This window comes from Oryzias latipes, chromosome 17 (assembly GCF_053564925.1).
Source record: "Oryzias latipes strain Hd-rR chromosome 17, Olatipes_Hd-rR_3.1".
Lineage (NCBI taxonomy): Eukaryota > Metazoa > Chordata > Actinopteri > Beloniformes > Adrianichthyidae > Oryzias > Oryzias latipes.
The window spans coordinates 16670288-16694854 of record NC_136253.1 but is presented as its reverse complement, the minus strand read 5'-3'; the positions used below and the strand labels follow the sequence as shown (position 1 = coordinate 16694854).

General features: G+C 43.0%; 2 protein-coding genes and 1 long non-coding RNA gene across 4 annotated transcripts; 2 read left to right on the top strand and 1 right to left on the bottom strand.

Moving 5' to 3' along the window:
• The first annotated feature begins 461 nt into the window (after positions 1-461).
• Positions 462-2553, top strand: LOC144986660 (uncharacterized). Its single transcript, XR_013650492.1, has 2 exons — positions 462-598; positions 716-2553. It is a non-coding gene; the product is annotated as an uncharacterized LOC144986660 (long non-coding RNA).
• Positions 596-5641, bottom strand: LOC110016816 (prohibitin-2-like). Of its 2 annotated transcripts, XM_078934285.1 has the most exons (6): positions 5619-5641; positions 5385-5501; positions 5213-5291; positions 3988-4091; positions 3093-3197; positions 596-769 (listed from the first exon to the last, which is right to left on the bottom strand). In XM_078934285.1, exons 2-6 carry the CDS (start codon positions 5403-5405, stop codon positions 644-646), a joined length of 435 nt encoding a protein of 144 aa, XP_078790411.1. In that variant the 5' UTR covers positions 5406-5501; positions 5619-5641; the 3' UTR covers positions 596-643. The 2 variants fall into 2 exon arrangements, with proteins under 2 accessions (XP_078790411.1, XP_078790410.1); XM_078934284.1 differs by lacking the exon at positions 5619-5641 and having other exon boundaries at positions 5379-5486.
• A 7805-nt stretch (positions 5642-13446) lies between these two features.
• fam49ba (family with sequence similarity 49 member Ba) lies at positions 13447-23992 on the top strand. The gene is made up of 11 exons (XM_004078854.5): positions 13447-13584; positions 18517-18590; positions 19784-19905; positions 20030-20135; positions 20625-20761; positions 20836-20913; positions 21015-21131; positions 22487-22566; positions 22677-22803; positions 22875-22945; positions 23024-23992. The coding sequence occupies exons 2-11, from the start codon at positions 18518-18520 to the stop codon at positions 23085-23087; spliced, it is 975 nt and encodes a 324-aa protein (XP_004078902.1). The 5' UTR covers positions 13447-13584; position 18517; the 3' UTR covers positions 23088-23992.
• Positions 23993-24567: the final 575 nt, after the last annotated feature.

Genomic DNA, 24567 nt, shown 5'->3' with positions numbered 1-24567 from the left:
TTATGAACAGAAACTGTTTTTTACATTTTTTTCAAAGTCATTAGTTAACATAAATGGTCCTGAACTAACCAGCTAAACATTTTTGAACTCCAAACAGAAAAATGTCCTTCGGTCTTATGGGTTCATCAGATGCAGAACTCTTCTTACTGAGATCCAGCCACAGAAAATACGACAGAGGGTAAATACTTCTGATGAATTTGAGAAAACGGAACATGTTTGGGTGGGTATGGCTCCGCCCCTAGGGGCTGCTGCTGCTGCTGAGTTGTAAACCCCTCCATGGTCTCTAAGGTTTTTGTTTGATGTCTCCAACCATCTTCGGGGTAATGATAAATCCACTGTCCTCACAGTTATGAACAGACATGAATTTTATTTTGAAGGAGAAGGTTCAGAGCTGCTGTTTATGACTCAAAGCTTTCCTCCATCCGCCAGGAAGGAACCCTGTGGGTGGATGCTAAGCCTGAAAGCTGAATAATGCATACTTAGAACGGTTGGAGCAGGAGACAGCACTTCTGAGATGGTGGAGGAATCCAGCGGTGGTGGTGGTAGGGGGGGGGTGACCTGAAAAATTACCAGTGTCACCAAGAACACCAGGTTACAGGTAAAGGAGTAGGAATGATTTTACATGGAGGGGGGGGGGTCACTTTTACAACATCAAACTAAAAGAAAATACAAAGACAACATGTGAGGACTCAATTGAGCTGTCCTTGTCCTGCAGGTTCAACACCAGGCTGTCAGCGTTCAGGTAGACTTTGTATTGGGACTGTGCCACCTGCAGGTCAAACAAACACACAGGAGAAACAACAGCTTTAACACGGAGCTGCAGGAGTGCTAGGTCTGATCCAGATCAGAAGCTTTAAAACTGTTTTTTCTACACACACAGAGCAAACACAGGTTTCCCCTGCAGAGCAGAAGAAACTGAAGCTGCTACTCTTTAGATGAAGAGTGCTCAGAGATCAGCTGGTCCATTTAACAGAACGCCAAATAACCTCCTTCCATGTGACAAGTCCAGGTCAAAGGTCAGAGAAAACAACTTCTGCTTCAGGCCTGGTTCTCAGCTCAGCTCAGGCTGTTTGGTGCCCTCTTGTGGATGTTATTTATCATCACCCAAAGGATTAATGGTACGGAAGTTTTTGTCTAGCATAATTCAAAATAAAAGTCAAAACCAGAAATCCTTTTTAAATTTCAAAATGAAGCTGTATTTTTTGACTCAATATTAAAAAGAAACAATACGTCAAACCACTTTTTCTTTTTCTTCTTCAACACCGCTTATTCTGTCACTTAATTAAAATGATAAAAAAAATAGTATTAGACATTTCATTTTCAAAAAGTTCTGTGTCCCTGTGGTGTGGGTTCTGGTCCTTGCCCCTGAGTGCTGGGCCTCGGCAAATTTCCAACTGTGGGTGAGCCTGGTAGGGCCATGTTTATAACACCTCTCGTTGACCCCCTTTTTCCCCTGTGTGCCCTCCTCCTGGGCGGGGATGGCTGGCCCCTGCCTTGCTCCTTCCTGGACCAACCGTGGGCCGGGTGGGTGGCTGCCTGGACAGCGGAGCGGGTCTCCCTTGGGGGGTCCTGGCTCGTACCTGGGGTTGGGGCGGGGGGATGCCCAGAACTCCTGGGTGGTGATGAGGTGCTCTTCTGGGGTTGTGGGCGCTCCTCTGGGGCGGGTCCTTGCGTTGGGCCCTCCCGGTGCGACGGGGGGGCTGCTCTCCTGGTTGGGCTGGGGCTGTGCTCTCTGTAACCCCATGCCTCCCTGCTCTCTGGCTCTGGGGGCCCCGCGGCAGTCCTGCTGGCCCTGGCCTGGGTGGCGGATGTGGTCGCTCAGGGGGCGGTTGTTCTCTATCTGCTGCCATGCGGGCGTTGGTGGGGGGGGTTCTAGCTGCTGCTACTGCTGCGGTGGGGTCTTGGTGTGGTGATGGCTGGGCATCTCCCTCCTTCTTTTCACATTCCACCACACATTTTAGAAGAACATAAACACTCACCTGAGCACAGGTGTTAGCTCACCTATGCACTAATAGTTTACGTGATTGAATGAAATATTTCATACTAGTTGGTTTAAAGGCACAAGTATGCGTGTGTTAACATTATTTGTATTGTGTACATGTTGACACGTGGACATTTTTTGGAGCCAACAGGTATGTTATAACATCTGAGTGTGTGTGGACTGGCTCCGCCCTTATAGACTTGTATTACATCTGAACCTCACTGTAATAAGTATAACAATCCAGAAACTTGTTGCTTTACGCTGCTTCATGGTTTTACCCCCCCCCCCTCCCCTTCTATAATCACCCTCCTATCCCCCTCTCTCTAACATCCCTCTCTCTTCCTCCCTCCTTTCCTTTTCTGTCCGGTCCAACACAAAAGATTTTCAAATATGAATGATTTAAATGAATAAAGTTTGGCCTCAAATACAAAAGGGGTTTATACAGACATACCTCTGGTTTGTCAGAAGATTCATAATCCCTATTGTTAAAGTAAAATATGTCCAACACAAGAGGCCTTCAGCTTTCATCTGTTTGCCCAGCTGTTGGACAGGACAAGTTAAAAAAAAACAAACGTGTTCATACCAATAAATTTCTTTGATACTATTTTCTTGAAATAACGCAAAGAAAAGTTCAAAAAGTAAAACGTCTAAAGTATGTAGTGTTATAATTTGCCCGGTAAAAACTATTTTGTCAAAAATTTAATTTCAGCCCCTGTGTGGAGGTATTTCAGTTCATTAAAAACTGACAAAAATGAAGAAGATGAGAAAGAAAAAAAAAGAAGAGAAAAATGAAGAGGGAAAAAAAAAAATGAAGTTCCCTCCCTTCTGACAAAAGAAAACCAGCTGATGCCACGTCTGGTTACCACGGTGACAGGAAAGCCTCCATTCGTCTCCGATGGACAACAACTCTCCTGTGAATCGTGAGAGACCTGATCCTAAAAGTGATGGACTCTTTTTTGTATCTCTGAACTGACCGAAAGAGGTGGTGGGGGTGGGGGTAAACTAAAAGAAGAATCAGGAAGAACTGAAGCAGGCGTCTCAGTGACTGACAGAAACATCAGTGCTCAGAAAAACAAAGATGGCTTCAGTTGGTCAGAGTCGGCTCACTGACCAAGTCAGCCTCTCCATCATCAAATGTGTAACGACACGTTTTTGCAATGTTCCGCGTCACGCGGAACTTCCTGAGGTTCAGGTAACCCGGGTTCTTGGTGACAGCCTGTGACAAACACACACAGACGTACCTAGTCAGTATTTTCCCCACCTGAGTTCATCAAAGCGAACGCAAAAGAAAGCATTCTTTTACAAAAACTTTCATTAAAACCTAGATTTCTGTGGAAACAAACATTAAAAACAGGATCAGAAAGGTTCTGTCCACGCTCCAACAAAGAATCATGCAGATAACACTGTCGCAGGCATATGACATCATAGTTGAGGTCATCTGTAAACTGCTCCATTGTTCTCACTGTCCTCCCCCAGAGTCTCATTCTTGGTGTGTGTGTATGAGGGGAGGGGGGGGTTAAGTGGGGAGAGAGACAAGTGGGGATGTTTTCTGCTTCTCTTCTGAACAGTAATGTTTTCCTTGACTTCTTCCCAACTTCTATGTCATTTCTATTATTTGAGTGAGTAAGGCAGAAATATGTATTTTGGACTTCTTATGAAGAAATCTACGAAGATGAGGTTTAGTGGTGGTTAGACTGAGGTGGGCGGAGCCTCTGCTTTGATGACTGTAACCTGACTGGTCTTTCCATCATTGTGTGGATCTGTGCTCTTGAACATCTGAGTGTGTTTCTCTGTAAAATCTTTTTCTAAATTCACTTCCTGATTCTAAACACGAACCTTCACAGATGATTGAAGAATTTAGAAGAGAATACACGTGCACATGCACGTGCATGTGCACTCACAGCTTATGGCAGATGAATTTACGGAGTTTAATGAACTGGAATATTTTCCTGCTTGTTTCTGTACACGTCTTGTTTTCAGAGAAGATCAGGACTGTGGGATCTCACCATCTTGGCAGCCTGAGCTTCTCCTTCAGCCTGGAGGATTTTCTGCCTCTGCTCCTGCTTGGCCTCCTCCACATAGTACTGAGCGCCCTGCGCCTCCTGCTGGGCTGTGGAGGAACAGCAGAGGTTTGTTCAGACATGATCTAAACAACTTTCCTTCTTTTTTGTTCTCACAGGAGCCAGGTTTACACACGGATTTGTGTTTGGAACGCTGCTGCAGGTGCTCTTAGTGTGGCACTGAAACTGGACCCCCACCTTCCTGCTTGGGCTCACCCACTTGCTTGGCATCCACGTCCACAGACTCGGGGGGGGGGGGGGGGGGGGGGGACGGGACTAACTGATGAACCATTAGTTCTTCCCGAATGTCTGAGCCTCACCTCATTTCTCTAAGAGGACTCCAGCCCCTTGTAAGAAACTGATTTATATGACTTTAACCACTTGTTAGCACCCACAGCTCATTGTCATAGATGGGTGGGTCATGGGTAGGACCAATGAACTGAAAACTCCACCTTTGTGAACATAATGCCTAGATACTTCTCTTCCTAGGGGAAGAGCTTGTTCCTAGCTGCTTTGCAGTCTGTTGTGGAGGCCTGATTCAGCCTCTGCCATCTATTGCAGCTAAACTGAAACTGCTTCAGCGCCTTCATCACAAGCCTCTTCTTCTTCAAAGCTCAAAAGGTTAAGTGGACCTCATTGACAATGGAGGGCCGTTTGTCATAGTCCTGACCCAGCCCCTGGTACAAGACGGCAGGTTGGATGTCAGAACCCGAAGCGTCAGGTTCACCATAGGTCGGACACTGAAAATATATTTTGTTTCATCTTGACTCACAAGATCACACAATGATCCGAGTGTACGACAAATACAAAAATGGAAACAAGAACATGACCCGAGTACACGTGCGCACAGTCACTTTGAAAATATAAAGCAACAAACTGTAATCAGATTACACAAACTCAGAGAATTGGATACATTGTATTCAGCTTCCAAAGACTGCATTTTAGATCACACAGAATATATTTAGATAATGAAAGATGTATTTGGGTACATATGGTGTAATCACATAATTACAGACTAATCAATTTACACAATCTGTGTGTGAATAACATCAACTCTAAAATTACACAAACCATCTAACCTTCTCTCCAGTTTTGTTCATTTAAAAACCAAACCTGTAGAATTCAGAGGGTCTAAATCTTTCTGTGGGAGTGGATTGGTCAGGAGTCCCACCTTTCCTTCTAGTGAGTGAGGAGACCTCCCCGGTCGGGCTCAAATGTCGTAGATGATGGGGTACAGGAACCAGGGGATCCTGAGGACAACATCTCAGCTTTAGAGCCTAATGTGGAATTCCAATTGAAGCTGTTGTCATACAGCCAAAGCAAAATAAAGACTCAACTTTGACCTTTGGTCCGTCCTCATCCATGCTGACCCCCCGGAGTAGTAATCCTGCTCTGGAGCTCACACAGGGTCATAACATTGAGGTTGTTTCCATCCGTACTTCATCCTGCAGGCGGGGTGCCTAAAGAGGCAGCAGAGAACTGTGGGTATTTTCTGACACTTTGATGACCTTTTTAGCTCACATTTTATGAATAAACTATGAATTCATATTTTTGAACTCCATTGATCTTTATCAAACCTTTACAGGAAGATCTGATGTTCAATGATGAGAGCAGCTTCTGAAGTTTTGAAGATGGCAGCATGTAAACATGGTCACACACTTCCTAACAGACAGTGAAGAGCAGCTTCACACACAAGCTCTAGGAGACGGTTGTCATGGAGACAGACTGACCTGCAGTGGAGTCCCTCAGCGAGCACAGTATCCATCTGAACCTGCTTAAGATGATGGCCCTGTGTCCCTCAACTGCAGAAAAAAGAAATGTGACGGGTTGGAAAAAGTCAAGACAGTGAAATAAGTAGTTATGATGTAAGCAAAAAATGATGCTCTTATTTAGTAGATCTAGCAGCTTCCTCCTTTCCAGAGTAAAGGAGGAGGAAAGTTGTTTTTCAGAGCAGATTGAAGCTTGTCTTCCTGCAACACCCCCTTGTGACCCACAGAGATCCATCAATTAATCGCATGGCTGACTGCAAAATATACTAACATACTTAAATTTATATGATCAGCACAATTGGAATTTTGAAAATCAGTTTGAAAAACAGAAGGAGTGAAATTGAAAAGAACTTAACAGTCGTTGTCGGGGCAATAAAATGTCAACATTTAACAATCATTTTTTTTTTATTCAAAAACTAAAACCAGTTTCTTGTTTTTTCATTGTATGCAGCATTTTCTACCTATTTTGTATTTGATAATTTTCTTTAACCAGTTATAATAAAAGTTTCTCTTTGAGAACATTGGCTGTCCAGCTGGATTCTGCTAAATAAACGTTATAGCAAAAATTTATAATCAAGAATTATAAATATTGCTATTTTATTTTGCCAAATGCTTTCTTGTTACTTGAAGTTTAATAGTTTGCATTTTTTATCTCAAATCTGCAAAAAAAAATCTGTTGTGAAAACAAATTACTGTTGTTTAACACTGACTTTTTATCCAACTGTCTGATCAAATTTAAATCCGGTTTAGCAAAAGTGTAACACTTACATCGAGTTGACTTCATGACTTTGTGAATTTAAAAACTGTCTTTGTTTCACAAAAGTAAGACTAAAGTGCTCTCTCGCTAGCTTATAGCCTTTTACAACCTCGACCTAACATACCGGTCCAACAAAAATGGCGAGGAAAATGAGTGTTATCTAGCTGTACAGTTTTGATCCAGATGCCAGCTCAGAGGAAAATGAAGACGTAAATGAATCTGGTTGTCTACAAGTGGATGCATCAGAATGGAGCGGAGCAGGGAGCTTGTGGCCTGCCAGGTGTCTTTTCTATGTCACAAATACGTTGTCTTTAAAACTGCATTTTGTTTTTGTCTGCTCCGGATTTACAATGATTTGAATAAAGAAATATTCAGAAATGCAATTTTCTGAAAGATTTTTCTTTCTAGAAGGAATTTCCAAGGCTTCTTTGTATTTTCTAATTTCAAAATAATGTATTTTTCTGTGAACGAGCCACTGCAGGTTTCTCATGTGAAACCACTGGATTTATGGGGTTGTGTCTGGGCAGCATCTCTTTGAAACACTTACCTGCACCAGATGTTTGTAATGCCTCCCTGCATTTGTCCTTGTTACTCCTTGCAGGAAGCCCAGATCCCCCTGCTTAAAGCTTTTCTTGTAAAGCCTCTCTGCAAGATCTCATTGCAACACCTCAGTGCACAGGCCTCCCTGTTCACTGCAGTGACCCCATTATAACGTCTATCTACAAATCCCTCTTGTAGCGCCCTCTGCAGGGCTTCCTTGTAATGTTTTCCTGCATCTCTGGATTGCACACAAGTGCTCTTATGTCACCTCCTCATCCCTTGTGCTATCCTAGGCGCTTTAACATTGGGAGTTGGGTCATCTAGACCCACTAGACAATGCGTTGAACCTTTTTTCTTCAATGATTTGTGATCTTCACTGGTGTCCATGGATTACATGAAATCTTTCCACCTTTATTCAATTCAATTCAATTTTATTTGTATAGCCCAAAATCACAACAACAGTCGTCTCGATGGGCTTCGAAGTAAAACATGAAATCAAAAGGATCACGAATACAAAGAGTTCAATAGAAAAATACTAAAATGAACTAACAAACTGACTAAGCTATACTGGCATCCCTGCCCTTAGACCCCCCTTCGCGGTAAGGAAAAACTCCCAAAAAAACTGTATTCCGGAAAAAACGAAGAAACCTCAGGGGTGCCCACATGAAGGAGGGATCCTCCCCCAGGACGGACAGGCGATTTACCAGAACTCTTAGAGAAGAATTAACTTATCTAAATCTACAACTACATATATAAAAGTCCAGCAGACGAGCTTCATCCAGCCGTGGTTGTGGGGACAGTCAAAGGCGCGAGTCGAGCCAGAGACAGGAACCACAGCCAGGTGTAGGAGCAGGAGCAGAGGCGAGGTACTCGGTCAGGTACAGAGCAGAGACGAGCCAGAGATGAGCCAGAGGCAGGATCCACAGCCAGGTGTAGGATCGGGAGCAAAGGCGAGGTAAACGGTCAGGAACTGGAGCACGGATGAACCAACTGGAGTCCACCTTTGTCATGGTAGGGAGAACACGTCAATGTAAGGGTGGGGTCATAGGATAGCACAAGGGTTATACCCTCTCCATTGGAATGCTACCTTGTAATGGGTTAGGGTTAAACGCTATAAAGGGCTAATCCCATAGTGTTTTCTAGGCCCACCTCCCGGCAGATCCACCTCAGGTGTGCACCTCTGGAGCCTCCCTGCAGCACCTCCTGACATCTGTGTCAAATCGATGACAAAATTTCAGAAAATCAAGCAACTTTGAGCTGCAAAAAAATCTGTTTTTATTGTTGCTTTGAGCTTGTTATGGAAGGATTTTGGCACCCCAAAACTATGTTACAAGGGGGGAAATGGAAGTACCCAGGCGCAGAGAGGACGAGGCAGGAGGTTCCAGGTGTAGCAAAGTCTTTAATTTACTCGAAAACACTAAAAAAAGAATAACCTAAAAACCACTGCTGAGCAGGACAAACCAAACTAGAAACCAGAGAGCTAGAATCAGGGAACCTCAAAACTATGGAGCAGCACAGGAGGAAGGGAAGGACAGGAATTAAATACCTTCAGAACAGACGAGACACAGGTGGAAACGATGAGGGCAGATGGGGACCAAAAGTAAAACTTGAAACAACAACGTAACAGGAAACCTTTCAAAATAAAAAAGGAAACTGAACTCAAACATGACAGAAACAAAGGACAACTACAACACAAAAGCAAAGAAACTACAACCGTGACAGAATATTTTCAAGCAGCTTAGGTAAAACGGGGAAGGAGTGAATATCTGCTGATGATGTTCAACTCCAATCCTGTTTGCTAGGAGTCCATCATAAAAGACCAGAGCCTTGCTTGTATTTTAATTAGATCTCCTGTGTGGGATCTAGAATTTTTACCCTTATATTTTATCGCATTTTATCACATATGTATTTGTTTAATGTTTTTTATTCAAGCTGTCTTAACGTCTTAACTTATTCTTATTCTTATTTCAGGTGTTTTAGACTTTTTAATGCACTTTTTAAGCATTATCTTATTTTAATTTTCATGTTTTAGCTGTTTTTATATTTTAATTTTTCTATGTCTCACTTTTACATTTTAAACTGTTTCTGTTTACTGTTTTCTCACCCTTGGCTGGGGTGTTTGTGTCTACTGACACCCCAGCCAACAGGAGGACAGTGCGAGACGGCACCTTCTGGGTTCTCTCTTCTTTAGCTTTTTTTTCTCCAGTCATTTCTCTTTTACTTGTGTTTGCGTTTGTGTATTTCATTGTGAGGGGCTCATTTAATTATTTTATTGCATGAGTGGGGTTGGTGTTTTTGCATTCTTGTCTGCTTTTATGTACAGCACCTTGAGCTGTTTTCTTTACATGAAAGATGCTATGGAAATAAAATTAATTTGAATTTTGAATTTGGATACTGCTGTTGGCCCCTAAAATGCATCTTACCTGTTCTGAAGTACATCATACTTGGCCACGTGGCTTCTTTGACTCCGGGAGCCAGAGTTCCAGCTGCGGTCAGCAGCTTAAGGCCGACCCCTGCGCTTCAAGGTCCAGACGACATCCTGCCTGCGATTTGCCGCACACAGGCTTCACTGAAACATGCTTGTATCAAATGTTCATGTCTCTGGAGATAAATTCTGATTCTGTTCTTCTGTGGGTTTTTTCCCAAAGATTCAACTGTTTTATGCTTAATAAACATAAATGGAAAAGGCTTTGAAGACCTCAAAAACTTTCAAGTGAAAGGAATTTACACTTCTTTTACATTTTAAGGCTTTTCTTTTAGAAATGTGTCTGATGTTGATGCCTTTTTATTCACAATTATTACACCTTGAAAAGCACCTGGGCAGTCACAGTGATACCTGGAGGGGCGGGACCAAGGGGAGTGGCCTCCCTGGTCTTAACCAGAGCTGGGATTTTTTCAAATCAAACTTTTCAACCAATTAAAGTTTGTCCACGATAAACACCATATTCAACCACAAAGATGTCCATCAGCGCACGTGGGATTGGGACACTTCAGGCGGAAGGTCCATGATTGAAATTTAGTTGGTGTCATCTCACCTTCAGACGATTGACAAAAAATCTCGGGTAAACAGAGGGGCGGATCTTTCAACCCATCACTTCCAGATGGCCAAGGAAGAGGCAGTCCAAAAATACTGTCAGAATGTGGCTGAACCCACTGTCAGAGGGATTTTCATGCCCTACATCCAGGAGAGTTTTAACCAGGAGACAGTGAGTCCAGAACATGTTGGACTCCAGCAGAAATGTCCTTTGTTGTCAACTCTATTCATAATAGTTATGCAGAGTTTCTAGAAGCAGCTAGAGGTCTGAAGGAGTCTGGTTTGGAGACTGCAGGAAGTCATCTCTGCTTTTTGCACATGTTGTAAAAGAATGTTTTGTTTTAAGTTCAGGTGGGGAAAATACTGACCATTCATGTCTGTGTGTGTGTTTGTCTCAGCTGGGACAGGCCTTCACCAAGAACCCGAGTTACCTGCTGGCTTTTTTGAAGCAGGACCTTCAGAGTGCACTGGGGTGGTTTGAGGTGTGGAGGTCATGGTTCTCAACTGGAAGAAGTGGATTTGCCCACTCCAGGGAGGGGGAGAGCTCCTTCTCCAGCAAGTTAAAGAACCACTCGGATGAAAAGTGTGTCTTTAGTGTCCCTAATATGTCCTTGTGGCATTTTTGTCATAATGGAAGACATAAAGAAAATTAAGCTTAAAAATTGCATTTGCATTTCTTTATTCAAATCATAGTGCATTAGGAATAATGTAGTTTGAAAAAGCTTATAGGTGACGTTGAAGCTACTACGGCAAACCACAAGCTTCCTGCTGCGCTCCATTCTGATGCATTCACTTGGAGACAAATAGATCCATGTACATCTTTGTTTTCCTCGTTTGAGCTGGAATCAGACTCAAAACTGTACGGCTGGATAGCTCCCATATTACTCACCATTTTTGTTGCACCAATATTGTTGGGTTAGGGTTGTAAGGGGCTGTAAGCAAGTGAGAGAAAACAGATGGGTGACAGGAAGTGAAGGCTGGCATACTTCGCACCAACAGTTCCACCTAAAACTCAGTAGTGAATTTCTAATGAAGCACTGTAGAAGCTCTTTCCTACCAAACGACACCGATTTGTTAATATTGGCTAAAAATGGCATAATTGTAATTTAAAGACTTCTGGAAAGCAGAATGGGTCCTTAAGTATTTGCAATTGCAGGAAGAATGGAGATTGAGATTGACAGGTGCAGCAGTTGCAGTAGTGCAGTCGCCATTTCTAAAAGGCTTAGATACAAGCATCTGAAAAGAGTTTCCTCTCACACTGTCTCTCTGTTTCTCTTCATTCAAGGGGGCTCTGGCGTCTCTTTCCGATACCTCCTGGACACCTCCCGGGTGGTGGTGGAGGTGGTAGGGTATTATGGGCATGTCCCACCTGTAGAAGGGCCAAAACATACTGGAAGGTCTCGGCTGATCTGAAAGCATCTTGGAGTCCCTTTGGAGAAAGTTTTTGGGGAGCAGGAGGGGTTAAGGTAGAATTTGGGTCCAGGTAAGTATGAATAAGGGGACATAATCAGCAGCAGTATTAGATCCAATTAAAAATGCAGAATTAGAGATTAATAGCAGGGAAAATGCAGATTTAGAGGATAAGGTTAGAAATGATATTGACAGCCTCAAATGAGGTTTAACTGCAAACTTTGAGTATCTGTTAAGGTTAGAACAGATAACAAACACCAGAAAAGATTCAAATGCCAGATTAAGTAGAACTGAATGTGCCTGTGACCATGCACAAGCTCACTTTAGACGCATGCGACATCTTTATGTGATAGCGTTTATGCAGTTATCATTTGCTCACACATGCAATTATCATTTGATTGTGTCTCAGTTCTGTCTGTCAGTGAGAAAACACAGATGTGAAAAGTGCTGATTATACAAGATATGATGTTCCTGTTCTGCCTGATTGAATTTCCCACTTTCATGCAATCAACCCCTGCCTACAATAAAAACAGACTGCATGCACTGGGAAGCCAGAACTCCTCTATTGCAGTTTGTGCTGTGACAACTGGGCTTCTCCTTCTGCAGAAGTCTAACAAAAATACTCGTTTCCTGTGTGGTTCTTGTCTTTGTTAAGAAACAGTCAAAACCCTGACACCATGCGCTTCAAACTACGGCATCACACCTCAGTGAGGCACACTGTACAGTTTTGATCCAGATGCAGTTCAGACGAGGAAAACAAAGACGTTCCTGGATCCATTTGTCTGCAAATGGATGCATCAGAATGGATTGAAGGATGGAGCTTGTGGCCCGTCAATTGTAGGTTCTACGAAACAAAATACACTCTTTTTTTAAACAGCATTCTTTGATCTGCTCCTTATTCACAACAATTTGAATAAATAAATAGTCTGGAGTGCGATTTGAAGCTTCCTTTTTATCTACATGCTCCATCAGGAGAAACAAGAACGTGTTAAATACAACAAAAACATGATTTTCATCAGAGTGGTCTTTAAAGGTGGATCAACTCAGGTCAAAGTGCCCAACCCACTTCAGACTTCTCTATCTCTATGTAATATCCTCTGACAGACATTGGAGATTATCGGCCCTGTGAGAATAATGGTTTAAAAAACCCTCTGTAGTTGTCGTTTCTGCCTTGTGTGAGTGCTTGCTGTTACACGCTGACAGCTCAGGACTTTTCACAAGTATTGAAGCATTTCAGCAGCTGTGGATCACACCTCATGGCTGCTCTATGCTCTCCTGAGCTGCTGTTGCATTCAGATGTGTGTGTTCAGCTGTGATGTTTCAAAGTAAGGGCAGAACCTTTTCAGGAAGATTGCACGTCAGTGGTTGAAACAGGAATTTCTTTATCTATATATTTGTCTGATTTAAAAACAAATACATGCTTCTTATCAGTCAAAAAAGACAAACTGATTTTAAAAAAAAAAAAAAAGATTCTTCTTTTGTCATTTTGTCCCGTTGGACCAGGGCCCAAACTATCACACAAGCCCCTCCATGATCCTCGGTGGATCTACATTGTTCCTGAAGGAGTGGATGAGAACCTAACTTGGCCCAACAGGTTCTGATGAGGTTCTGAAGCAGCAGTGATCTTTGTCCATACGCTTTCTATGTCCTGGTATTCTCATCCTTCCTTTTAACTTTTCCCAGTGTTTAAGAAAGGTTTTATTCACTGACAGATGAAGGTTTCGGTAGAAAGTTTGGATATTCAGAATCAGAACATCTCAGATGAAGTCAGGATTTGGATCAGAGAGCGGATGGAAGATCTGCTCGGCCTCTCAGAGAGTGAGGGTGCAGCGGCCGCGTTGATTGGCTGAGAGCTCAGTTCCTCGTGAGGAAATCACTCCTTTTATAGCAAACGAGCGTCGCGCGGCCGTTTTCCGGGTTGGTGCTCGCGTTACGCGTAGAGGAGGCGGGCCGCCGCGAGACACCTGGAGCACAGCGGACACCGGAGCGCGCACACGCATCGATCCGCACCAACCGGTCAACGATCAGCGAAGGTGAGAGCAAAGGGAGGGGGGAAGTTCCGGGCTGCAGGGGGAGGGGGCGCCGGTGCGCGCGCGGAGTGGGTCTGTCCCAGTGTAAGGTGCCGGGTCTAGAAGACTCAGCAAGAGTGAGTCAGCGGTCCCTCCTGATCCACATCCCGTCAAGGTTGAAGCAGAACAGTTCAACCGGTGGACCAAAACGGCTCGGTTCTGTCAGGAGTTCCATGTGCTGATGAGCAGAACATCTGATCTGGAGTGGACGGGGTTGGCAGGATCTGCACCACATCTGCATACATCACACATCCGGCCCAATAAGTCCCGGAGAACTTCATCATCGTCCTCGTCCTCCGAGGCCTGAAGATCTAAACCAGGATATTAGGTCTGAAGCTGCTAATCTTGTCAGATTTAGGGTGGAGTTCTGTGAGGATTACAAGAAGGTCAGGTCTCTGAGACAGAACAGAACACAATGAAGGTCCAACTACTCCAGATTCTCACCTAAAGGGTTTGAGATGGCCAAAGCTATCCAGAGAAGCCCGGGAAGGCAGGCATGGAGTCAGATTGGCTGTAGGATGGTTAGGAAAATAAAGATTTGGATTACTGCTGAACCTTCATTTTAATCCATAACATTTTCTACTTTGCTTGGGATCATTATTCTGGAACCAGCAGGTCTGAACTGCAGTTTGGGGTGGTTTATCAGTGTCCAGTTTTAAGGAGGCTAGAGCAGCATTCGCCCGATTTAAGCCACGCCTTCTGGTACCTGCCATGATGTCACACAGGAGGAACACCTGCACCTCTGTGGCTTATTCGTGGTTGCCACGGTGACAGTGTGTTGGAGGCAGAGTCTGTGTTCACTCGGTTGGACACAGTGGAGCTCCAGCTGAGGAAGTTTTCATCAGAGTGAAGCTTTTGTTTGTGATGATAAGATTCTGGTTATGACTCAGGCCACTGGAGAGATTAAAAGTAAAATCAGTTTTCAGAGCTGACAGAGATCCAGCCCACTCCATTTTAAGTCAGACATTTAAGGCAGGAGGTTTTTATTTTTGGCGTAAGTTCCTCCTCTGTGGCTGTTCCTGACAGAGAGGATGGGCTCAAACAGAAAACATTAAGAAGCTTGTTCTACACCCCCAAATTAGGTTGAAACTGAAGCAGGAAACACAGCTCTCTGGATCATTTGAGGAAACCTGACATGAAGTTTGTCGTTTTTTGTTTATGGCTCTGTTCTTCTGAGTCGCAGAAGCTGGAACTCCATGAAAAGCTGCAGCTGCATTTCTGCAGTAAACCTGCAGCGCTGCCATGAGCACCTCACCAGGTCTGCAACAGTCTGCTTCACTTCCTGTCTCTTACATTTAGGCCAAACTTTCAGAGACTTCTCACTTCCTCTTTTCTCAGTTATGTCAAAGTGGTGCTGCTCAGATCCGTTTGCAGCCACATACTTCTCAATTTGAGACAAACATTCAGATCTTTTCTTCCACTCATTTTTGAGTGTCGTTTTTGCGTTCTTTTATGCTTTCAAGCCCTTCATGCTCACGCTCCGGCCCAAAGATTTACCAACCTCCTGGTTTCATTGTAGCAAAGAACCCAACGCAGATTGAGACAGTCTGAGAAAAAAAAACTGTTTGGCTAAATCCTTATGAGTAGCATTAAGGGCGCGAAGCACCGAAGCACCACAGAACTAAAAACAGACTGATCAATCTACTAATAAAACAATCAACCGACAGACAACCCAATCAATCAACCAACTAACTGATCAACCAACCAACCAGCTGACAAATCAGCCAAAAGACCAATTAATCAATGAACTGACTATCCAACCAGATGACAAATTAGTCAATAGACCAATCAAATAACTAACTGACCAATTAACTGACTGACCCACCAAATGACTGATTAACCAAACAACCAATTTACTTACCAGTCAACTGACCAATCAACTTGGTGACCAGTGTGTACCTAGAGAAAATGATGTGACAATTGAAAAATCAACTTATTAAAACTTAATACGCACATTTTCGCACAAACACAGATAAACTAAAATGATCAAAAATTAAATGAATTTTTTTTATTAAAGAATCCTTTATAAATGAAGAAAAGCAAATGTCTTTAGTATGAAAAATAAGCAATAATAATTTAATTTAGTGTAAACTGAAAAAAGGACATTTCAAAAAAGCATTAGAGCAGGTGAAACAAAGAAGAGAGTCAATAAATCTTTTTGAAAAGACAGATCTTAATTTCTTCAGGTTCTTAGGAAAGCTATTGGAGGAGTACATTTGATGAGTGCTAAGGGCTTCAGTCTTTGAACTATTTTGCTGTAGAAATGTTTTGTGACGAACTGACAACCTGTTCAGGGTGTACCCTGCCTTCACCCAATAGCACCTGGGATAGGCTCCAGCAACCCCCTTGACCCCAAAAGAGATTATGTGGTTTTAGAATATGGATGGATGTTATTTTTCTTCACCAGACTGGTTATTAGACTGGGGTGTCACTGGTGGAAGTGGTGAAGTGGGATGGGGATTGGTCTTCGAATAGAGTTGTGTGTTTTCAGTTAAGCAGAGAAAGAAAAATCTGTGCTGGCAAATGACACCCCCAAGCACAGACTGCTGAAGGACACCAGACCCCACAAGTTGGAGCGGTAATAAATTCATGTCCAATACAGTGATAATAGCTCTGGATGACTGTCATCAGTGAGATACGTTTTTTTTTTTTTTTTAAAGATAGAGATCCAGTACCTGCAACTTTTAGAAGATCTTTGTATAAGATCCATATCCAGACTATTTATTTTCAGAGTTTGCTGGTGCACACGCTGGAGCTGGATGGACACAACTTTCTTTTCTTAATAATTTTGCGGGAGAAAAACAGTATTTTTGAAATGTTCTGAACTCTGAGCAGATGGTTTCTATCCCAGTCCTAAAAGTGTTGTCCATAAGTTTGTAAGCAGAAGCTGTGACAAAAAACCTCCTGAGCTTCCAGAGTCCAACATGCACTGGAAACAAGTTTGACTTACTGACAATAATACAAAAAATACTGCTGGTTTGGTTTTACCGAGGCAAGAAAGCCTTTTTAAGGGGCCCCAGACATTAAATTTCTGGGGTACCTCCCAAACAACATGAGGGACAACATCAAACACTTTTTCCAAATGCTCAAGTACAAGTACATTGGATGGGCAAACCCCTTTAGGCGCCAAGAAGTGAGGGGCAAAACACTAAGATGAAAACTGCACTGTTCTTCCTGAATCATACATTTGACTATATGGTATTTTCTCCTCTCCTGGGGAGGGTAAGTCGTGAGATCCCCCTATAGTTGAAGAATACCGTCCCCACCCCAGTTTGCCAGTTCTGAGACACTGTTGCTGACCATGAAACAGTGTTTCTAAAGTATGCCATTCAAGACAGTCCTTCATCATCCAGAAACTTGAGATGTTTAGGGCGGACCTCATCCACCCTCAGTGCCTTGCTACAAAGGAGCTTTTTAACTGCCTTGGATGACTTCATTTAGGGTGGTGAACTGGCCCACTTTTGCTTCCTAAGCCTCCAGTTTCTCAGCATAAGTGAGTGGATTTAAGGAAACCCTGTTTCTTCTATCTCTCAACATTGTCTCTAGCCAAGGTTAACCGTTCACCACCCGGACTGTTGACAGCATTGACAGAGAACTGATGACTCCATCCAAGGCAACAAATGGTTAACCAAAATATCTTTGATGTGGAGCAATAGCCCTTCCTCATGGCTTCCCTGAATTCCTCCTTGTACTGCATGCTGCTTAGACTGCCAATACGTGTCAGCTGTCTCAGGGGTCCTGATAGGCTTGATAAGACTTCTTCTTTGACTTGACGGCATCTTACTTCTGACTGCCACAACTGATTTTGAGGATTGCTGTCCCAACAACCTGGAGACCGTGTCACACAATATCTGGTTAAAACTTCCATAGGGATGGAAGATCTTTTTGACAGTGGGTTCAGCCAGACATTACCAACACTCACAACACATTTGGACCTGCCGAGTCTGTCCAGCATTCTCCTCCACCAGCAAATGCAACCTGCCCGCAGGTGATCCTCTTTCTTCACCCAGGTGTTCAAGACTCATTGTCTGTTAACATTTCTAGAGACTCTAAGAAGGCTGAATATACTGTACTGGTGTTTGGCTTGTAAGGTGAGAACAATGACTTAGCGAGGTGACAAGCCAAGTCTTTATGGCTGGAGTCCATTTCCATGGAATTGGCCGTCATTGGACCCAGCCTTGACTGCTGCCTAAATCAAACAACACGTGTACCTTGTGGTGCTTCCTTCAAGTGGTGGGCCTACAGTAAGGAAAAGCCCCAAAGTCTTTTTGGGCTTGCCTGCAAGCCTCAACCCTGGACCTGGACCCCAGTAATGTCAGTTTGGGTGACATAGTGGATTTTGTTTTAATTTTATCATAAGAACATTCACACTGCTCTTATACTGGCTTGTCCCGTAGGACCAGTCTTGGCATCTGAGAATTTACCAGGGTCAATTGCCCCAGAAAGAATACGCTCTAGAATCTATCAAGCTCCCACAACCACCAACACCCACCCACACATACACACACTGCAATAAGATAGTCGTCTGTGGAGGGGTGTCTCTCAACAGCCACAAATATTTAACAGTTGGTTTGTATTCACAGTGCAGGATGGGCTTGATGGGTTTGATTTAGTATGAAATAGGTGTTTTGGTTTCCAGGACTGTGGCTAACACCTTTAAGGTGATACTTTGGCTGCTTGCCACACATTCAGGACAATGAAACCTGATTGGTTCATGCAAAAGGGTAGTTACTCAACCCCTACTTTTCACTCCATGTTAAACAACCTCAGAACCACCAGGTAACCAACCCTCAGAGTTTGGTGAGGAGAAGGCTCCTGGTTTTTCTTCAAAAAAGAGGAATCACAGCTTTGTCCTTCAGCAGAAAACAAAACTGACTTTGTGCTCTGTGTTTGCAGCATGGGGAACCTGATCAAAGTATTAACCAGGGACATCGACAACAATGCTGGAAATGTCTTCCTGGACTTTGAGAGTAAGCTTCACAGATTTTGTTTTTAATAAGTCTGGGTGCCTTTACCAGTTCAACTCAGTTAGAAACTATTTTTTAAAGTAGTTCAATCCAGCTTGAACCAGTTTGAATAATTCATGGTAAAGTTCTGTTGCAACCTCTTCAAAAAAAAATTTTCTTTATAAGAGAGTCAATGCAAATTTTTTCAAGTTAGTTAATAGAAGGCTGCACAGTGGCACAGTGGTTAGCGCTCTTGCCTCACAGAAAGAAGGGCCCAGTTCAAGCCCTGGCTGGGGAACCTGAAACAGAATCCCCAATGGGGGACCTTTCTGTGTGGAGTATGCCTGTTTGCATGGGTTTTCTCTGGGACTCAGGCTTCCTCCCACTGTCCAAAAACATGCTTCATAGGTTAATTGGTTACTCTTCATAGGTTAACTGGTTACTCTATTGTGTATGGGTGATTGTGGCCCTACGACAGACTGGCAACCTGTCCAGGCTGTACCCTGCCTTCAACCCCAATTGTCCCCAAAAGGGACCAAACGGGTTTCGAAGATGAATGAATAAATGATTAGTTAATAGAAATGCTAAGGCCCTAGCTGTGTCCTTTCAGACAGTGGAGTAGGACCTAAAACATCCTTCAGATGAGATTTGTGTTCTGGATTTCCTCGCCATTATCCAGGCCTGAATGTCAGATATGGAGATAATCAAATATCTCTTCACCATAAAACCTAATCTCTGCAGGCACTCTCCCAACCCCTACCATTACTCTGCAAATCTCCACCCAGCAGCCACTGGGATTGTCAATTTGCCACATCTGCCTGGCAAATTACTGATACTAAACCTTTCCAGTTCACTCTAAAAGTTGTCGGAATGAATGGATAACTTCTTCTGCAGAAACAGGTTCTCTTCTACTGACAGAGATAAAAATGATCCCTCAAAGCAACATTTCACATCTTCACATGAAAATACATTTCACCAAAATCGTTGTGTTTCATTCACAGAAACACAATTCCAAATTAACACATTTAAACATTAGCCAATCTAACTTGAAGCTAAAACAGCTGCAGAGCCTGTACAAGTGGTAAAAAGAAGTAATTGTGTGCCTTGGTTACTGATGCTAGTTAAACTTGCTAACTTACTTGCAGAAAATGGAAAACTGTTTTTGTAGACGTTGATCAAGTTTGTTGAAATCTTTCAAATCTTCTCGGTTTTGACAGATGCGCAGCCATCCCCCTCAGAAACAGATATTTGGGAGACAGTGAAACAGACTCTGGAGGAGGCCCAGGTGGTCCTGAATGATCTGCAGGCATACAGAGGAGCTGGAGAGGAGATACGACAGGTAGTGGGGAGCAGCAGACAAAAACTGTCCTTCTGCCTGGAACTGGGGCTTCTGCTGGTTTAGCATTGAACTGTCCAGGTTTACATGGATCTTTCACCTGTCTGTCCTGTTTGTGCATGTTCAGGCAATCCAGAGTCCGGCGGATGAGGATGTTCAGGAGAAAGCTTGGTCTGCTGTGGTTCCTCTGGTGGCCAAACTCAAAACCTTCTATGAGTTCTCGCAGAAACTGGGTAAGACTGAGCTGTCAAAGTTAGTTATTTTAAGAGGTCTATCACAATAAAACGAGGTTTCTGCAACAAAAGAATCCTTTCTACAGTCATAAATCCGACCGATGAGCTCCAAGAGCTTCAGCTGAATGATTCCACAGCTAGTGTTATCTACATGTACCAGCTCAGTGGCCTTGTGGTAGAGTGTCCACCCTGGTACTGGATAGGTCATGAGTTCATATCCACAGTTGAGTCATGCCAAAGACTTTAAAAAATGGGACTCAATGCTTCCCTGTTTTACACTCGGCATAAAGGGTTTGGATTGGGAGAAGGTGAAACAGACTCTGGAGGAGGCCCAGCTGGTCCTGGGTTCCTGAGCGCAGCTGTGTCTGCAAAATTCATGGGATGGGTCAAATGCAGAGAACAAAAGCTAACAGGACTTTAACTGACTTCAATATGAGCGGATAATTTTTTCATAAAAGCGGGAACTGAACAGGTATGTGTGTCCCACAGAGTCTAGCCTGCGCTCTTTGCTGGATGTCCTTACCCGCTCCGGGACCACGCCCACACAGCAGCTGGAGCAGAAGCAGGCCCTTGCCCGCCAGTTTGCCCACATCTTGCACTTCACTCTACGGTTTGACGAGCTAAAGGTCTGTCGCCCCTCTGCAGTCATTCCTGCATCATCCTTGCTCTTCCTCATCCTCTTAACTCCTGCTTCCCACAGATGACCAACCCAGCCATCCAGAACGACTTCAGCTACTACCGCCGTACCATCAGCCGCATGCGCATCAACAATCTGCCCGTGAGCACAAGCGCAGCACACGCACACTCATTTTAAAGACAGTTTACGATAAAGGTAAGCATGAAACGATCATCCCTGGTGAGTAATGTCTGTCATATCAGTCCGACTCAGGCGGCGAAGTGAACAACGAGCTGGCCAACCACATGTCCCTCTTCTATGCCAATGCCACGCCCATGCTTAAGACGTTGAGCAACGCCACCTCCAAGTTTGTTTCAGATGTGAGTCCGTCAGGTTTATTCACTTTTTCACTGACACATGTAAGAAAGTTTTACCAGCACACCAAGAGAAAAAGACTTTTTTTCTAATCAGTTATTGTTTAATCAAAACATTAATTTTCTCTGCATAATTAAGTAAATATGGGTCGCATTTTGCTTTCATCTTGTGGATTGATTTAAATTAAGTTTCTTTACAAACTGCAGATCTACAGAGTGAAACTTGATCACTGATAACTTTCTTTTACTAATGTATTTGGGAATCTTCAAAAAACTTGAAGCTCAGTTAGTTTGGTTGTTTAGGGGATTTTTCTCTCTGTAGGTTTTGTGGAAAGTTAGGTTTGTATCTACTTGGGTTTTCCTTCCCAAATACACAGAACCCTTCACTTCAACTGTTGTTGAAAAAACAAGAGGTGGATCTAAGCAATATAGTATTGGAATCCCACTCCAATCATCTATGTATCCTCAAGTGTTCCCAGTGGGCTTTAAATTATAATTTTGCCATTTTAGCCAAAATAGAAAAAACATGTGTCGTTTTCTAGGACATAGTTTCTGCAGAGCGACAAGAGTTCGTTGCCTTTAAGTTGTTGGCAGGACTGTTGGTGCAGAAAAAAGCCGTCACTCATATTCCTTCGCTCAATTGTCTACACACTCTCCCGCTAGCTTACAGCCCCTCTTACAATCCCATGCTAGCATTAGCAGAGCAAAAAAAATAGTAATATCTGAGCTATCCACCTGTCCAATTTTGAGCCAGATTCCAGCTCGGACGAGAAAAAAGATGTCCATGGATCTATTTGTCTGCAAATGGATGCATCAGAATGGAGCGCAGCAGGGAAACTTTGGCCAGCCCATTTTAATTTTCTATGTCAAAACTGAGAGATTTTTCAAATGACAATTTTTTATCTGCTTCTGATTCCTCCAAATTAGAAAAACGAAATTCTCAGAAATGAAGTGTTAATTTTGAATTATTTTATATATGTCCTTTATTGTGAGAAAAATGCTACAAGAATATGTAACCCACTAAAAATACAATGATCATTACAGTGGGTCTTTGAGCAACATTAGACCTTTCTGAGGTTTATGCTGAAAAGTCAGTTTGTTGAGTTAACTCTTTAAACTTGCACTTCTGTCAGGGTGTGGTTTTTAAGACTCACTCTTAAACACTATTATATTATCTGTTGTGTTCATGAAGACCATTTAGACAGTGGTCTGTATTTTTAAAGCATTTTTACATTTAAACATTTTTCTTGTGAATTGGAAACTTTAACTGTCGTCATTGTGAGAGTTTTGACTACAAAGTTAGTACAAAAAAATAAACCATTGCTTGTCTTTTTTTGTGTGAATTAAACCCAATTGTCCAGAATCCAGACGTACCCATTGAAAACACAACGGATTGTTTGAGCACAATGGCCTGTGTGTGCAAAGTGATGCTGGAAACTCCGTGAGTCCTGATTAGTTCATGAATCCATCACCAAATGTTTATGCATCACCACAACTCTGGAACTCTATTTTGGTGTTTTTGGTCATGTATGTGTCTCTGTGTGAGCGCAGGGAGTATCGCAGCCGCTTCACTAGCGAAGAGACAGTGCTGTTCTGCCTGCGTGTGATGGTGGGGGTCATCATCCTGTACGACCACGTTCACCCAGCTGGCGCCTTCGTGAAGACGTCCAACATCGATGTGCGTTAATAGCCAGAGATTCGGCACCACTCCCAGCCCTTCTTGTCTGACCTTCTTTCTGTGTCCCTCAGATGAAAGGCTGCATCCGGGTCTTGAGGGAGCAGGCCCCCAGCAGCGTGGAGGGTCTGCTGAACGCTCTCAGGTCCGTACACTGCTGAACGCCCCTTCAAGTATGTGTTATACAGTAAAGTTAGAAAAGTTCTGTCTGATCTGCCTGCAGGTACACGACCAAACACCTGAACGACGAGACTACCTCCAAGCAGATCCGAAACATGCTGCAGTAGAACTGAGCGGCCCTGCTGAGGCTGGAAACCTGAAGTACTCTGGTCCAGATTTCAAAGGAACAATTGTCCATCTCTGTGCCATTATTGTTTTTGATTTCTAAAGTAGAAAGTTTTTTGTTGTTGTAGAAAAAATGGAAACGATTTGTAACGGGTCGTACTTGCTACATGTCAGGTCTGGAGTGAATGGAGATAGACAGTCCAAAATGACCCCCCCAGGCCCCAATATGTACAAAAATGCTGTACTTTTGTTTACAGCTACAAAGTATTTACACAAAACAAACAAAAACCCAGGTGTTATACCACCTGCTGGTAAGAATTTCTTATCACGGCATCACCTGTTTTTATCCATTAGTCTATTTGAAATTCGCTGAGGAAGAAGCTCCTAGTAAGAGTTTCTACCGCGTTCATACCTCATTGCACCTGCACCAGCTGGCTAGGGGGTGGATTATTTTATTATATATTTTTTAACCTTTTTTCAACCATAAAAGTTAAGAGTTTCATTCAGAAATGCCCAAAAAGTAGGAGTTGTGTAGCTTCACAGCGGACAGAAATAAACCAGCTGTCATACCCGTCTAAGATAATACACAACCACAGGTGTAACCATGCGGTGAGGAAGGGGGGCTGGGGGTCATACTTCAAGCCAACGTACTCTGAGACAGAAATCAGCTGAGCTGAATAGAAGAAATGTAGGTCTGTGCTACAATGGTAACACCGCACAAATTTAAAGTCAACTTAAGGTGACCTGGGCTCCCTGGGGACTCCTGGAGAAACGGGTTTTAGACATCCTGAGTGAGGGGGGCTTCAATCTGCTTTGTTCATTCTGTAGAGAATTATGTAATTAATGGTTATCAATGATGATTTTTTTTAATCAAATAAAGTGGGTTTTTTTTACATTCTTAAGAAAATTGTGTTGGTTCTCTGTCTTGTTCGACTTTAAAAACCAGAAGGCAAATCGCCTTACCTTAAATTCACTTGAGCAGAGCAGGCACAGGTTCAGCATCGAGCTGTTTCGACTGTTGATGTCTCAGTTGAATATATATATATATATATATATATATATATATATATATATATATATATATATATATAAATACATGCAGTGGTGTGAAGATGTTTTTGCCCCTCTTCAAGATTTTTTTCTCTCCATGTTTTTCACACTTAAATGTTTCCTGTCATCAAACACATTTAAAAATGAGTCAAAGACAACACAATTAACAATAAAATGCAGTTATTTTTAAAAAAAAATAAATAAAACCTTTATTGCCCTGTGTGAAATATGGATTGCCATCTACATCAAACATTCAGTTAGCCTTTAGCAGCAGCAACTGCAATAAAGCGATTGCGATAACTTGCCATGAGTCTCTCACAGCGCTGTGCAGGATTTTCGGCTTGCTCATCTTTGTAGCATTGTTGTAATTCAGCAATATTGGAGGGTTTTCGAGCATGAACTGCCTTTTTAAGGTCACGCCACAGCATTTCA